General features: G+C 36.7%; 1 protein-coding gene across 2 annotated transcripts in view; it reads right to left on the reverse strand.

The window, feature by feature from the left end:
- The window catches only part of PPP4R3A (protein phosphatase 4 regulatory subunit 3A), a 52,504-nt gene that overhangs the window by 2,862 nt on the left and 31,845 nt on the right, over positions 1-17,797 (reverse strand). Inside the window, exons 5-14 of one of the 2 annotated variants that reach the window (XM_012453126.3) lie at positions 15,271-15,348; positions 15,070-15,186; positions 14,475-14,630; positions 12,204-12,335; positions 11,998-12,100; positions 10,047-10,205; positions 4,494-4,663; positions 1,702-1,844; positions 1,020-1,210; positions 349-575 (exon numbers count right to left, since the gene is read on the reverse strand). In XM_012453126.3, coding sequence (XP_012308549.2) covers positions 349-575; positions 1,020-1,210; positions 1,702-1,844; positions 4,494-4,663; positions 10,047-10,205; positions 11,998-12,100; positions 12,204-12,335; positions 14,475-14,630; positions 15,070-15,186; positions 15,271-15,348 — 1,476 coding nt within the window. The remainder of the gene's footprint in view (positions 1-348; positions 576-1,019; positions 1,211-1,701; positions 1,845-4,493; positions 4,664-10,046; positions 10,206-11,997; positions 12,101-12,203; positions 12,336-14,474; positions 14,631-15,069; positions 15,187-15,270; positions 15,349-17,797) is intronic. The other variant, XM_012453127.2, reaches the window with a different exon arrangement.

Raw genomic sequence — 17,797 nt, forward strand, 5'->3', positions numbered from 1 at the left:
GATATTCAGATTATCATTTCCCTGCAAAGCCTTTATCTAGGTAATAGGAAAATTTATTAAAGAATAACTGAAAACCTTAACATTTCTGTAAATGTTTTGACATACAAACTTGAACTTGTAGTTCTAAAATGCAAAATGCCAAAGTAAGAATTCATAATATTCAGACTTTTGCATTGGTCATAAAAACTCAGAAATTTCTCAACTTTTAGATAAGTTCAAGTGGTGGTAGGGGGGACTCGATAAATCAGTTCTAGGTGGCAGTAACCAAAGGGAATCTTAGTCAAAATTTTTGATGAGAAAACTTAAAATTAGGGAAAGGGAGGGGGCAAAATGTGAGTCAAAATGTACCTTTGTAGTAATAGCTGCCGTCTGAGATGTATTTTTAGGTACGGATCCAGGAGAGCCTGGAGATCCTGGAGATCCAGGTGATCCTGGAGAACCAGGCAGATTTGTTGCAGATGACTGGCTGGTGAGGTTAGTCTTTGTTCCACTGGACAGGGAAAGCTTGAAACTTGGGCTCTGCCGTCCAGAAAGATTTGTTTTCAGAAGCACTTCCTTTTCCTCGCTTTCTTTTACTAAAAATGAGACTAGTGTCAATAGTTGTCCCCCATACTCAATCTTTAAAAACTTCCCCAAGTGAGGTAACACTAAAACACATTTAACTAGCTTACTCTGTTGGGTAGAAACACTGAAGTTCAATTTATAAACGAAGCTTACCAAAATACTAAATACAACTCCATTCCTTGGATCTTACTTCAGAGAGGAAATGAAACCTTCAGAATCATATACAGTATCCCTACCCTTCCTGAAATAGTATATTCCTTAATCAACTCAAATTAAGAAACTTAGTCTATGCCTGCACAACACTGCTGTTCAGTCACATCCCATAAAGCAATGTCTTTAAAACCTATGCCATCACATATTCAAAGCAAATACTAACTAATCATTTTGTCAAGAAATAAGAATGAGTCTAGAATGAGAAAGCCTTCGTATATTCTTGCCCATTTTTTTAAACATACATTTCTTTCTTTCCATGAATTTACTTATTGGATCCATTATATCATCATCATTTTTAGTTTTGTCAGATGGAGACACTACAGCTTCTCCATCTTCCATGTCGTCTTCATCTGTGTTAAACCACATCTCTTCTTCATCTTCTAGTGTTCTGGCATCTCTTCGATATCTATGATTCCTCAAAATGGAACGCATACTACAAGTAGAGAAGAGAATATAATCATATATGGACTTAACTGTTCTGTTACAGATGACTTATTAAACTTGTTAACATTGGGAATTAACAAGGAATTTACAGATATTAAAATGTAGTATCAATGTAAATCCAGGTGTTTAATGTACAAGATTTTAAAGAATAATTTGTAACCTTAGTAACTTGTAAATTCAAAGCAAATAATATAATACTCTGATTTTATTCTGAACACATGAAGCCTCATTGCCACTGTTTGGGCTTTTTGTTCATTATCTCTGCCTTGATACATGCCTGGGGGTCTGCAGTATTATACTAAAAACCAGCCAAATCTTCAGGAAAACATTTATGTTGACCCTTATGGGAAACTACAATTTCTATTTGCTATCTGCTTATTTCCCCATTCCTTGTCAAGCCAAAGAATATCAAATAAACAATAAAGCCACTAACATACAACTTGATGCTTAATGAATAGGTTCAAATATATGGTAATTTACCTGTCAAGTTTGGGATTATCTTGTCTTTCTCTTTGTTGTTCAAATCTCAGTTTTAATCCTTTAAATGTTTGTACATAATCTACATCTTCCAGTGCTTTCCAGTAATTTTCAATTACATGAGCAGTTAATGATTTTATATCTTCCTACAGAAGAGAATAGTAATGAAAAAATGTCATCTTAGCAAGATGAGGCTTAATAAATTCATACTCACCAAAAATAGGTTAATTTCATAAAATTACATAATCTTAGAGATGGTCAAACAAAAAAAATGAGAATAACACACACTGGCTACTATAGTAGTCCCCAATTTATCTATGGGTCTTTATTTTTTTTCAGATGGAGTTTCGCTCTTGTTGCCCAGGCTGGAGTGCAATGGCGTGATCTTGGCTCACCACAACCTCCACCTCCCGGCTTCAAGCGATTCTCCTGCCTCAGCCTCCCAAGTAGCTGGGATTACAGCATATGCCACCAAGCCCAGCTAATTTTATATTTTTAGTAGAGATGGGGTTTCTCCATGTTGGTTAGGCTGGTCCTGAACTCCTGACCTCAGGTGATCCACCCACCTCGGCCTCCCAAAGTGCCGGGTTTATAGGTGTGAGCCACTGCACCTGGTTATCTATGTCTTTACAAAGCAAATGTCCAGGTCTTGCCCTAGGTGATTTTGATTCTGATGTGGGGGATCGGTATGTGATTTAGAGATGGGTTCTTACTCTGGGACCCAGGTTGAGGTATAGTTGTATGATCATAGCTCACTGAAGCCTTGAACTCCTGGGCTCAAGCAGTCCTTCCACTTCATCCTCCCAAGCAGCTAGGACTATAGGCATGTACCACCATACAGGGCTAAGTTTTTTTTTTTTTTTTTTTTTTAATTTTGAAGAGATGGGGTCTTGAAATGTTGCCCGAGCTAGTCTCTAACTCTTGGCCTCAAGCAGTCTTCCCAACTTGGCCTGCCAAAGTACATATAAACCACTGTGCCTGGCCATGGGCCTGGGCATTTGTATTTTATTAATGAAATTTTATTTAAGGTTCAGGGGTCCATGTGCATATTCGTTATATGGGTAAACTACGTGTCACAGGGGTTTGATGTACAGATTATTTCATCACCCAAGTAATAAGCACAGTACCCCAATAGATAGTATTTTAATGCTCACCTCTCCCACTCACTACCCTCAAAATGGCCCTGGTATCTGTTGTTTCCTTCTTTATTTCCATGTGTACTCAAAGTTTAGTTCCCACTTATAAGTGAGAACACACAATAGCCATGTGTATTTTAAAAGCATGTCACAGGCCAGACGAAGTGGCTCATGCCTGTAATCCCAGCACTTTGGGAGGCCAAGGTCGGCAGATCACCTACGGTGGTCAGGAGTTTGAGGCCAGCCTGGCCAACATAGTTGGCCAATATATAGCCAACATATATACATGTATGTATAATTAGCCGGGTGTGGTGGTGGGCGCCTGTAATCCCAGCTACTCAGGAGGCTGAGGCACAATAATTGCTTGAACCTGGGAGGTGGAGGGTGCACAAGGGTGCAGTGAGCCAAGATTATGTCACGGTACTTCAGCCTGAGTAACAGAGTAAGGCTCTGTCTCCCAAAAAAAAAAAAAAAAAAAAAAAAAAAAGTATCTTACAGAAAATTTCTGAAGATGGATGATGGTGATGGTTGCATAATAATGTGAATGTATACTTAAAAATGGTTAAAATGGCAAGTTTAATGTTGTATATTATTTACCCCAACTTTTAAAAAAGCATGACATCCAGGTACTGTGGTATGCACTGACAGTCTCAATTACTTGTGAGGCTGAGGTGGGAGGATCATTTGAGCACAGGAGTTTGAGACCAGCTGGGCAACATAGCAAAACCTCATCTCTTTTAAAAAAAAAAAAAAAAAAAAAAAAGGCATGCCAGATAAATTTGCATGGCATCCATGTTTGAGAACCACTAGCTTATTACATTGTTAGAAAATGAAGAGTATTATGAAATTGCTCTTTAGAAATGTGAAAGTTAAGAAAAACACATTCAAATGCTTATCTGTCAAGTGTAGTTTTGCTTTCTTAAAATGACTACTGTGACCATCCTACAAAGCAGCAGTCCTTAACCTTTTTGGTTTTGTGAAAGACAGTTTTTCCATGGGTGACGGTTTTGGGATGAAATTGTTCCACCTCACAGTTAGCCACAGGGTTCATGTTCCTAGGAGAATCTAATGCTGCTGTTGATCTGACAGGAGGTAGAGCTCAGGCGGTAACACTTGCTTGCCTGCAGCTTACCCCCTGCTGTGCAGCCAGGTTCTGAACAGGCCATGGACTGGTCTATGGCCAAAGGGTTCAGGACCCCTGCTATAAAAGATCTGCAGCTGGTTGGGCATGGTGGCTGACGCAGTCAGGAGATCAAGACCATCCTAACCAACATGGTGAAACCCCATCTCTATTAAAAATACAAAAACTAGCTGGGTGTGGTGTTACGTGCTTGTAATCCCAGGTACTCGGGAGATTGAGGCACGAGAATCCCTTGAACCCAGGAGGCAAAAGTTGCAGTGAGCCAAGATTGAGTCACTGCACTCCAGCCTAGAAACAACAGTGAGAGACTGTCCCCGCAACCCGCCGCCAAAACAAGATTTGTAGCTGCTGAAAGGTTAAGATGTAGCTTGAATCAAATCTCTCACAGGCTTATGGCAGTTTCATTATTTAAAAAACTCTCCAAATATAATAATCTCAAGCCAAAATACTAGGTAATGCGAATTCAATTTTTCTCAAACAATTAAAACGAAAATTCTAATTAAAAATACAGAACCTACCACTCTAATAAATTCAAACATCTCTATTATGGCAGAGTTCATCAGATTGTAGCGGGATCCATTGTTGAGAAATGCTTTGACTACTGGTTCAAACAAAAAACTTTTCATTATGTAGCGGTTGTAAAACTCGTCTTTTAATCCAATAATCTTTCTCTTAAAACGAAGGGCACCTGAAACACAGAGGCATTGTTGTTTAAATCACATACCACTCTTCGATACTTTAGACTTACCAAACAGAAAAACCACCAAACCAAAAAAACCTGTTTAATGCATATCAATATTTGTGTAGTGATGTTTGTACTTCCAGAACTATGAACCTAAAGATAAGGATTATGAAAGTGTTATCAGAAAAATGTCTTCTAAAAGTAGTATATGTCATCATAGAACACAAGTCTTGGAAAGCCAGAAGAAAAATCCTGAAAATAAAAGTTACTAATGACCAAACTGTAATTTACATCTAAAATAAGAGCTAAGACAAACAAATGCGCCTATCGCACTACTTAAGATGAAAAAAATTCAGCATGGTCTTTTATATCCACCATAACAGAAAAAAAATGATGTTTTATTAGGGCAATCCACTGTATAATTTGATCTTCAATATTTTTGGACACTCTTATTATTTTGCATCATAGTTTGTGGAAATTTATTTATTTGTGGACGTGGCTGTAGAAAGGCCATAAACCCACAAAAATCTGCATGACCCCAAATTTGCCTTGCCATAATTTAGAAATAAATTTGAGAGGATGTTATTTAAAATGTGGTCCTCTATGCTTATTGTAGCGAGTATGCTTTTTAATTTTTTTCCAGTTTTCATTTTCATAATTAATTAGGCTTTAACTTACAGATTAAAAGGTATATTTACATCTTGAGGTATGGGGAGTTACTTAAGTCACCATTCATCAAGATACAAATATACTCAGACAGCTAGACTTCAACAAAGCCCTCTTTACCTAAATGGAATCATCAGTAAGTTAATGCCCCAGTTATTGTAAACAGTGCAAAAAAGCATACTCACTTCATGCAGTCACATCGTCTTCGGTTGGCAAGATTAAATATTGTGTTTGTATTTTGATTTCTTTGGAGATCATGGAAGTGGCTCGTTAAATTGCCAATTTGCTATTAATCAAGTCCTTCATGAGCAGGTAGCCAGGCAACCATGCTGACACGGTTTCTGGGTGGGAAGGCAGAGGAGTAAAGCAGCTCAATTTTTCTTTAGTTGGCAGAAAAGAGGTCCACAAGTGAATGCCCAATTAGGTACAGTTGATTATTAACTGCCTTAACAATGCAACTTATTTAAGAGTGTATCTTTCTTAAGAAACACTCTGGGCAGGGAGTTTCAAAATAGTTTATAGAATAATAATTGCATTTTATTTTTTAAACTACGGAATATTTTTAAAAACATAATCATGGTGAACTAAGACATTTTAAACACTAAGAGGCATCTTTCTGTGTGGTAAGTCAAAGCCTAACAAGGGTTATTTTCCCAAAACAATATTTTCAGTCTGTATTTTTAAGGTTATTTGGCAAAGGAACTTACTGAGGCAGTTCCATTTGTTAGGAATAAAAATCAGTACTTAGAGATCATGCTAATAGACCACATTTTAAACTTGTAGTAATTAAGGCAGAAGTATTACTATTTTAAGAATTTGTACTCCAACTTTTCGGGCTTTGTGGAGACTTGTGTCCTACCATACACACACTGACCCCTTGTCTGACTATAGTTCCTACATGAGTAAAAAACTCCCTTCCTGAAATTCACTAAGACAAGGGAATGCAGATGGCACCACTGCACTTCTTCAAGAGCACTTCTATCCAGAAACTGCTGGCGTCGACAGAATGTGGTTCTAGTGGTCTTTTTGTTTTAGTCCTTACTTCCATTTGCTCTTACATTTTCACATCAAGAACTTTGTGTTATCACCACTCAAATCCATCCCTTAAAAGAAACCTGCATCAAAAATATCCAACCACTATTCTTTGCTGTTGAGTAAAAAGTTGCTTTCAAAACTTTACCAGAAAGATCCAGGAAGTCAAGTCATTCAAAGTAGAGTGGAAAAAGCTTTTAAGATAGGCCAAGTTGGCACTGCCACTGGATTTTCAATGTAAAGCACATTCTGCTTCTACTCACATCTCTAATCTTCATTAACATTCCAGGAACCTCTTGTGCTTAGTTTCAATCATCTCTAAAAACCACTATTCATCTGTACTTTATAAAATATGAGATTTCATGTAATACATTTGTGGCTTTTTACCTTGTAACTAATGATAGCTGAATAAGTGCCTCTACAATAAAGCTTTATTTCATTCCTTAAGATTTCTATATATATATATTTTTTAAAAGATAGGGTTTCACCATGTTGGCCAGGCTGGTCTTGAATTCCCGACCTCAGGTGATCCGCCCGCCTTGGCCTCCAAAGTGCTTGGATTACAGGCGTGAGCCACCATGCCCAGCCAAGATTTCTGTATTTTTAACAAGAACAACAAAACACTCTCAAACAACATAAAGTATGCGCCAATGGGCTACAATGTAAGATCCGATATCTAGCCTATAAAGACTGAGTTTAGAAAGGATTGCTGGACTCACCTACATACTTAACTAGTTGTCTTTAAATATGACAAAGTATACTAATTAAGCAGCAGCAAATAAAAAAAATTAGGTTGGGTGTGGTGGCTCATGCCTCTAATCCCAGCACTTTGAGAGAGTGAGGTGGGTGGATTATCTGAGGTCAGGAGTTCAAGACCAGCCTGGCCAACATGGTGAAACCTTGTCTCTACTAAAATACAAAAATTAGCTGGGCATAGTGGTGTATGCCTGTAACCCCAGCTACTAAGGAGGCTGAGGCAGGAGAATTGCTTGAACCCGGGATGCAGAGGCTGCAGTGAGCTAAGATCGTGCCACTGCACTTCAGAGCCTGGGTGACAAAGCAAGACTCTGTCTTAAAAAAAAAAAAAAAAAAAAAATTAAAAGCTCCCTAAATCCCCAAATTGTTTACATTTAACTACTCATTACTGTCTGCATTTATATGTGTGCATCTAAACTAAAATATCAATAAACCCTCCTTTAAAATAGTATACCGAATACTTCAGTGTACACTTTTCTCAGAACCACAAATATCTTACATTTCCTGAAATTTATATTTAGTTCTTAGAAATCTTTGACAAAAACTCCTACTGCATACAATAAAGCCAGTTCAAAAAAACTTGTTCCTAATGACAGGCATCTTTGTTAGGAAGACACTTATATCCTCAACCCTGGGAAGAGAGATACACAAAGTCATTTGGAAGAGTTAGATTTAATGATAACCTGACTCAGTTTGGAAAATATCAACAATGAAACATAACTAAGATTTTGCTAACATACTTAGTTTCCAACAAGAAACTTTCATTTGCTTAAAAGATTCTCTCCCATAGTTCACTAAAAATACAAACATTAGCTGGTGTGGTGGCGCACACCTGTAATCCCAGCTATTCAGGAGGCTGAGGCAGGAGAATCAATTGAACCTGGGAGGCAGAGGTTGCAGTGAGCCGAGATTGCGCCACTGCACTCCAGCCTGGGTGAAAAAGAGACTCTGTCTCAAAAAAAAGTTTTATCACTTTTGTGAAATTTTTCATCCGCCTCATTAAATTATAATAAATTATTTCCACTATGCTTCCAAACGCATCTTAATATAGTGTTTATAACTGTTGTATTTTGATTCCCCTGATGGCCAAGTCCAGGTCATAACCAACTTCATTTTCCTGGTACACCAGATGTGTAGACAATAATCAAATCTAAGATGCTACTGAGGAACTGCCAATTATAATGACGTGCCACTAACTCATTTATGCCAGAAGTTGCAAATTTTTTTGTAGAACATCAGACCTTGGCAATGACCTTGAGCAGGATATAAAACTCCAAGCTTGGCGTTCCAATAATGGAACACTAGGCATAAATGGATTAACTGTAAGACTCATCTTGATTTCAGAGATAATGTGTAAAAATGCACATTTTTGAATCAATGTATGGTTTTTAATATATTTGGTAAAACTATATTTATTCCTTTAGTTTTTCCATTCTGTTCTCAAACCCCCTTTTTCCACACTTGCACAAAACCCTCTATTGTCAACATGAAAGAAGTCAAAGAGCTATAAACTCCCCTGCTAAACTTGGCCTTGATGTTCTCAATCTGTGATAGGTATATTAGAAAAATGAATACAATGTCACTGTGATAGGAAGTTTAATGAATTTTAAAATAAAGCAATGTTGCTTTTATAAAATTTATCATTTCTTTGGTGGGGAGTGTTGGCAGGTGAAACAGAGTCTTGCTCTGTTGCCCAGACTGGAATACAATGGTGCCATCTCAGCTGACCGCAACATCTGCCTACCAGGTTCAAGGGATCCTCTTGCCTCGGCCTCCCGAGTAGCTGTGACTACAGGCGTGTACCACCACGCCTGGCTAATTTTTGTATTTTTAATATAGACGGGGTTTCACCATGTTACCCAGACTGGCCCTGAACTCCTGACCTCAGGTGATCTGCCCACCTCGGCCCCCCACAGTGCTGAGATTACAGACGTGAGCCACTGTGCCTTGCTGTTTATTTATGCATTTTAATTTATAATTATTTTAATAATCTGTAATTATGATTTAAGGATTTTTAAAAAATCAAGCAAAACAATTAGAAATGAAGTAAAGATTAGCAAAAAAAAAAATATATATATACATATATATATATATATACACACACACACATATGTATGTTCAGGCCTCTAGTGGATGACTACAACTGCTTAAAACAACAACAAAAAAAAAACACTCACACTTACCTTTAAAACCCACAATGCAAAAATTAAGTTACCAGCAAAAAATCTCTTACAGAACCTCTAGGGTGCCCCCCTAAATTTGGTCTAACAACTTACAATAAAGCCCACTTACATATGGAAATTCATTACCTGAGATGTCTGGCTGATGCTTAATAAAGAACATTCTGGATTAACCTATTTTCAATTCAGAAACATGGTTTTCTCTAACCAACTAGGGTCTTAAGAACACTGTGAAAGTTAATTTTTGAAAAACTTATGTCTAAGAACAATCTTGTTTTAAGACTATACTGCTCACAAATGTTTTCATAAAGGTTCACCTAGTACATATTTTAAGCTTTGTGGGCCACATATATGGTCTCTGTAGCATATTCATTTCCCTCTTCTCAGGCCACCTTTTAAAAACAAAACATGTTTCAGCTTGTAGGCTATACAATCACAGGCCATGGGCTGGATCTGGCCTCAGCTGTAGTTTGCCACTCTTGCTATAAAATATCCAAGGTAAAATGATCAAAGGTGCTGTTTCAGTAATGGAATGTAACACTGCAGATACATTCTACTCCCTTGCTGTATATTGAGTAAGAAGAGAGTCAAGAAAAACAACTGCTCAACGTTGCAAACCTACATAACCAGTGGCAGAGCTAGTATTTCAACCTAGGTCTCTCGACCTGTGATCAGTGGTCTTTTCATTTGGGCAGTAAGATATAAAAATACCAAAATGACAATATACAAAGACGATAAGTAATTCTAACACTTACATAATGCCAAGAAAGCATGCTTTGAGGCCATAAGAACTAGCACTCTCCGGAGGATATCCTTATTAATAATGTAGTTCTTTATATGGTAGGTATGGTGCTCCACACAAAATGTTAACAATTCCAATACAAGTGCCAATAGCTGGGCAGTCTGAAAATCATCTAAAAGAAACAAAACACAATTAATTGTATTTAATGGCTAACTTTTTTTTCTTCTAAAATACAAGAACTCAAATTCTAATCAAGTAAAATCCCTTCTACTCACCATATATTTTAACTTTAGGGAGGAGGAAATCAGCATTTACTGAATGCCTACCATGTGCCAGGAATGGCATTTTTTTATTTTTTACATTTAATTTTAACAACCCTATAGGGAACTGGTTTCACATTTTGAATCTATTAACTAAGTAGACCCAAGTTGGAAACGTTAGTAAGGCAGAGTTCGGATACAAATTTAGAGTATCTGCTTTATTCTGAAATTCAAGAACCCTTTACCAAGTGTCTTAGCATGTTCTCCAACAGATGTACACATAGCATATGAGGTTCTACCAGACACCATGTCATTTTTGGTGCAACTGCTCTCTCTCCCTGCTCCTTTGATTTTGGGAAGGAGGTAAACAATGTGTTTTCTGCCTCCTTTACTACTTGTAACTAGTGAATTATAATCATTGACTTATCTTTACTCCTCAACAGGCAGTAAGCCTCTGAAGGGCTCACTTTCTTTCATTCCCCCACATTAAGATAATAACACAGTCCTTCCACAAAATCAAAATGAGTTCTTATCTTAATAAAGGTTAGAGGAATAGAACATGTGGTTTGGAAAGACGCCTCAAGGTTTACCCAGTATGAATAAAACGAGTAAGAAAACTGGATATTCACATTTCATGGACTTGATTCTGGAGTCACACAAAAAGTAAATTTAACATGTATTTTATGTGAGTGCTATGCTGTAAGTTAACTATGCTACATTAAGAATTCAAGGCTGGGCGTGGTGGCTCATGCCTATAATTCCAGCACTTTGGTAGGCCAAGGCAGGCACATCACTTGAGGCCAGGAGTTCGAGACCACCTTGGCCAACATGGTGAAAACTCCTATCTCTACTAAAAATACAAAAATTAGCCAGACATGGTGGCGGGCGCCTGTAATCCCAGCTACTCAGGAGGCTAGGGCAGGAGAATTGCTTGAACCTGAGAGACAGAGGTTGCAGTGAGCCAAGACTGTGCCACTGCACTCCAGCCTGGGCAACAGAGCAAGACCCTGTCAAAAAAAAAAAAAAAAAAAAAAAAAATTCAAGTAACAAAATAATGTATTTACTCCTAAAGCTTAAATAAGAAATTCCCCCAATGAATACCCTAAAAGTACTTCCTAAATTAAACACACACACACACACAAAAGCTAAAGCTCTAATGAGTAAAATGCAAATATAACAAACCCTAACGTATCTTTAATATAAATAAAAATAGCTTAATATTGTGCAAAAATTCTAGCTCTGTCTATACATCTGGAGTACAAATAATTTAAAATGAATTTTTCATAGCTACTGCCTTCTATTTATATTTCACCAGTGTAGATGCAAACTGAATGCAAATATTGTTTAACAAAAAATCATTTTAAAATTCGGAAAGAAAACAAAAATTTATCTTATTTCTTCTTTTACATGTTTCTGTTATCTGGTTACAGTACTTTTAGGGAAATTTTTATCATGAACCTTTCTTTTCAAAATACATTATTAATACTCCAGGTTGCTTTCGATAAAACATACAAACAAATAAACATTATTAAGACCTCTATGTTAACCTGATGGTTTGAACTTTTAAAGACTGCTACTTTTTAAAAGGTGTGTACTTCCAGCCTCTACCTCCCTCTAACTGCTACCTAAAAACATTTACTTAACATCAACTTTAAATTCAGCATTCAAGAACAGAGAACTTAACTACCAACCTGAATTTCTTACCTTTACTAGGTTTGTCTTCTGTTGTATTTGCTAGTAAAGGAGCAGTGAGAACATGCATACAGTGCTTGTAGAAGAAACCCAGAAATTCAGTCTTTTCTGTTTTCTAAGGAATCAAAAACACTTCCATGAACTTTAACTGCACTGGTTCCTACCAGCAATACACAATATACTAGCTATGAAAAAGAGGAAAAATACTCATCACTTACATTGGCAGTGGCTAGCATGTTCTCTGGGTCAACTAAAGTTCGAAGCAGGCCCATAAGTTGGACTGCTCCTCCAAGTTCAGGATCTGTATCACAAATCATATGTTCTATAATGAGGTTGATGAGCAAAATATCCTGGAGAGAAAAACAGACGTACTAAGGATCACCGATTATAAGAGAGAATGGAAAAAGCAAAAACTACAACACATACTACAGCATTATACCCAGGCTCTAGCTGTTTTGTTAACCGCAAAGTGAAATGTTTATTATCAGTTATCTGATAGGACATATGACAACGCTTCATTCCCTAAAGTGTGGTACAGGGATGTAGCCCTAAATAGTACTGAAAAAAAATTTGCCTATTGTCTTTAAATTCCTCTGATTTAAAGCAAAAGCAAAGTTTCAGTGTGGCGATAATAGATTTTTATAACTTTTTAATAATGTAATCTACCTTTTGAAGAAAGCCAATGGATTTTACGACCATAGTTTTAACAGTAAGAATATTTAGGTAGGATTTAGATCATTCTACTTTCATTTCTTTTTATAGTCATTCTATTTATAGCCAATGATATACATTCTCCATTTGTATAAGTTGATATAAAATTTCCTTTTAAAATAAATTTAGGAAAAAGTTAGTTGATATCTGAATGCCTCAAATTGGAGAAAATGAGACTATGGTATTTAGAGAGTGCAGAGAACAAATGGATTATATACACTCTAAATATCAAAGAATAGATGGCTAGTTTTCCTGAGGCCCTATCATGACTGGTATTCCTTGCCTAAGTAGTAAATAAAACTGAGAAGGAATCAGTGAGAAAATCCCTGCTCTTGCCTGTGTGTATGCAAAGGCAGGATGGACAAGGGACACAGAAAATGCAGACAGTATACGGAAATGATAATCAAGAAGAGTGGGAATCAAAAGTCCTACTGACTGAAATGTTATTCTGTGGCAAGAGAGACTGAGAAGGAGAGAGAGAAAGAGAGTCCTACTGTGTGTGAGCAAAGTATTTTTGAGGTTTATCAATATATGTTCGTATGTTCAGCTCATGGGTTACTGGGACCAACAAGAACAGCCTTTATTTACAATAATACAGATATTTTGGTTGTCAAGAATTTTGTTTGAGATGGGGTCTGGCTTTGTCACCCAGACTGGAATGCAGTGCAACAATCACAGATCACTACAGAGTCAGACTCTTGGTCTCAAGAGACCCTCCCATCTCAGCCTCCTGAGTATCTGGGACTATAGGTGCATGCCACCACGCCTGACTAATTTTTAAAAATTATTTTTGTAGTAAAGGAGAGTGTTGCTATGTTGCTGAGGCTGACAAGAATATTTTACAAAAGAAAAACATAATATTCAACAGTTCGAACTAGTGCTTTTTTGCACTTATCCTGCACTATATACTTTAAAAATAAAACCTTAAACAGCAGTTATATGGCATTCCATTTCCTTTTGACGTCACAACACATTAATTAGGATCTTTTCAAAAAGTAAGACAGTCTATTTTCTTATTTCGTAAAAATACCATAGGCTGGAATTCTTCTGCTCAGATTCTTTTTCCCCCCTCCTCCCTTAAGAAGGAGCTAAGGGCAGACCATCTTATTCATTCTTAAGTAAAAAGTTGCTTCCAAAATGTTATAGGGGAAGCAGGAAAAAAATCAGAATCATTGGTTCATTATTTTAAAATAAAGAAAAGCACACACATTTAGTGCTCTCACATATCACACACTTTGTGATCCAGAAGCACCCTTCACATTACCAGGATATATTCTCTATTACTTTAAAATCTGGTGTATTTCAGATGCGAATATGTGAGTGTTTGTGAACAATATAACAGCTTGTTCTCTATGGCTAGGCAGTAAAGAAACAGTGCTCTGTATATTTTAAGGAACCCTGCTTCATTTCTTCATTCTCGATGATTTTGAGAACCTACCCTGAAGTCGATGTTTTCCTAGTTAACTTACTCATAATTCCCTAGATACAAGAACTGACTGACTAAATGATTTAAATAAAACAACACAGCAAGTTGACTTCAGAATTGAAAACAAAAAAAAACCTAACATCAAATTTTAAAAGGCAATTTAAATGCACATAAGTAATTGCTGTATGACAAACTGATAAACTGAGGCAGGAACCAATTTAGGGAACAATAAGCCATTTGATATTATGGCTACGCTCTTCCCAAACAGCAACAATTTAAATCTTAAAAATGAATAAATACAGTTATAGCTTCCTATGTATAAATACTTACTATTAGTACAAATAATATTTACCTTGCTGGTTATTTTTTGCTCTGTTAACTTCTTACTTACATCATCATTCTGTTGTGCCTCCTGCATGACAAACTCTCGTACCATGGATGGATTATATTCAACCAAGTATGAGAATATATCAGTAGCAGCACTTCGCACCTGTGTATCATCCATGCCCTGCAGACAAAAAGCATTTATTTATCCTATAAAGATACAACACCTATAATTATGTAAATATCCGAACCTAACAAAACAACATATAAAAAAACTGCAATGTAAAAGAAAAGTCAAAGAAACTCTTCTGCATATAAAACTCTTACTGTATGGATAAAATTATACTTTCTAAATCATTTATTTGTTTGCCTTTATATTTTAACATTTCAGCTAATAAACTGCAAAGCTGACAAATTATCATTAAATTATGGAAAATTCCTTAACTGCATTTTTCAATACTGTGTGAAAACTGTCTAATACCGGATTTTTATGGGTTCTTTAACTTAATGAACTACCCAGCTAATATTAAATATTGGCTATAATAGAATATTTGCATGTTACACTAAAAATATTAATTTTGGGATACAAAATGGTAACTAAAAATGAGGAGACACAAACTTACAAGGATGACTTCTAAAGCTGGTAATATGCCCATGTTTGACAAAGTCTTGAAAAAAGCATCTCTGTTTTGAGGCTGTAGCGTTTGGGAAAACGCACAAAATTCTTTTAAAAAGTTAACCTGAAATTAAAAAAAAAAAGATTAAGTCAATATAAAACGTTTGTTGTTTTACTTTTATGCCTTTCATAATTTCTAATTTCTTACCAATTCCTGTCTTTTTTCCTCATCTGTTGCTTCATCTGTTAGTTGTGCAAACAAATCTGTCAGAAATTTTTCATCTTCCTGGGAAACAAAGGACAAATGCAATTATGTTAATGCTAAGATTATACAAAAAAAATTTTTTGAGTCAGAGTTTCACTCTTGTTGCCCAGGCTGGAGTGCAACAGCACGATCTCGACTCACCACAGCCTCCGCCTCCCAGTTACAAGCGGTTCTCCTGCCTCAGCCTCCCAAGTAGCTGGAATTACAGGCATGTGCCACCATGCCAGGGTAATTTTGTATTTTTAGTAGAGATGGGGTTTCACGATGTTGGTCAGGCTGGTCTCGAACTCCTGACCTCGTGATCTGCCTGCCTCAGCCTCCCCAAGTGTTGGGATTACAGGCGTGAACCACCGTGTCCCGCTCTAAAATATAATTTCAGGACGCTATAATTTAAATGACAGTAACTGAAAAAAGGAAAAGTGGTATTGGCAATGCTCTTTTTTTGGTTTTTAAGAGAAGGAAAAACCAAACTATTAAAGAATACAATTTTGGCAAGGCTCTATTTTCTAAGCCTATTTAAAGGCGAGATAGTAAATATTTTCAGCTTTGTGGGCCATGTGGTCTCTACTATTAGTACTCAACCATGCTCCAGTAGTATGAAAGTAGTCACAGACAACTGTAAATGAATGGGTGTGGCTGTATTTCAATAAAACATTATTTACAAAAATAGGCATGGACCATCCTTTGTTGACCCCTCACTTTCATAAGTTTTATAACCTTAACTTTTAAAAGGTAGGTTCTACAACATCTCAAATGAGAATGAAAATGAAGATAAAACTACTTTAGTGTTTTAAAGATACAGAGGATAACTCAATTATTTAAAAAGCAAAATTTAAAACTTTTTGTATTACTTTCTCATTTTATAATTGAGACACAGATTTTAAAATTTACCCAAGCCCAATACCCTGCCTGAGTGCCTGGTCAGTTTCTCACCACTACTTTTTCATCAAGATCTTGGTTTTTGTTTTGTTTTGCTTTTTGAGACAGTCTTGCTCTGTCACCCAGGTGGAGCACACTGGTGCCATCTCAGCTCACTGCAACCTCTGCCTCCTAGGTTCAAGCAATTCTCCTGTCTCAGCCTCCTTAGTAGCTGCAACTACAGGCACAGACCACTATACCCAGCTAATTTTTCTATTTGTAGTAGAGATGGGGTTTGCCATGTTGGCCAGTCTGGTCTTGGAACTCTTTGCCTCAAGCAATCCATTGGCCTGGCCCTCCTGAAGTGCTGGGATTACAGACATGAGCCACCATGCCTGACCCAAATTTTATTTTAATTTCATACTACCTCAGCTAGTGGAAGTAGAGTCAATACCACTCCAGCCCTAGACATGCCTCACTCTAAATACACATACACATGGATGTGTATGTAAGCTCCCACTAGATTACCAGCTCCACATTCACTATTGTGAATGCTCCAGAAAAATCTTCTGTGGCACTACTAAATTAGTTTGGTTATTACTCCCCTCTTTACTTTTTCTAAAACGTACAAACAGGTCATGCCTCATTAATATGATCTTCACCATGTCTGTTACCCAAATAGGATCCAATTTCAAGATATATCCCTAATATACTATATTCTACCAACTGGATATCAAATGGTTAAAAAAAGGCATTCTCTGAACTGCTGCAGTTGGGGGTATAGAAGTAGAGAAAATAAGGATGTTTACAGTACTACAAAGGAATAAATCAATCTTAACAAGAGGGTGTGATTTATGTGTGCGTGGGGCTACGTAAAGTGGGCAGGAACCTGCATTAAACTGTACCTCAATCACTTCTTGCTAAAACATTTGTAAAAAGTTCACAGCAGCACTTTGGATAGAAGTGTCCGGCATCAAGAAAAACAGACATACTGGCAGCCAGTATTTTACACAGCATATTGCAGTGAAGCAAAGATTTAACAGCTTGAAATTATTCATACTTAATGAGTAAAACTGGCATTTTGCATGTATGAAGACCAAGAAAACAAAGAAGTGACAAATCACCACATAACAAAACAGAACCATATGAAGCTAAAGAAAACGATCAGGAGAACTCAGGACTATCCAAGGAAATTAGTAATCAAAATTGGACCAGAACAGCAAGGCTCCATTAGCTAGGGAAAACTAGCTCCTCATTAAAGAACAGAAAGAAACTGGAACCAGAATCCTACTCCTTCCTCCATTATCAATCACAAGATGCTGTCTAGAGGACTACTATTGTACTTAGCAGACTGCATTGCCTATATTGTTTGTTTACATGTGTATCTTAAATTAATGGAAAACAATGTCAAATCAGTCAATATGAACTAGAATTATTACTAGCTCTAGGAAAGCAGTTATAGGTAAAATGGTCTTTTCTATTTTAATTCATACTTTTCCTTTTTTTGCCCATCACTAGCTACTACTACTTAAGAAATAAAAAATTTTCTAAACAGGAACAGACATGAAGATTAAACAGATTGCTTCATATGTAATGTGTGCTACCAAACAGC

This window comes from Aotus nancymaae, unplaced genomic scaffold (genome assembly GCF_030222135.1).
Source record: "Aotus nancymaae isolate 86718 unplaced genomic scaffold, 86718_ANA_hifiasm-v0.15.2.pri h1tg000011l, whole genome shotgun sequence".
Taxonomy (NCBI): domain Eukaryota; kingdom Metazoa; phylum Chordata; class Mammalia; order Primates; family Aotidae; genus Aotus; species Aotus nancymaae.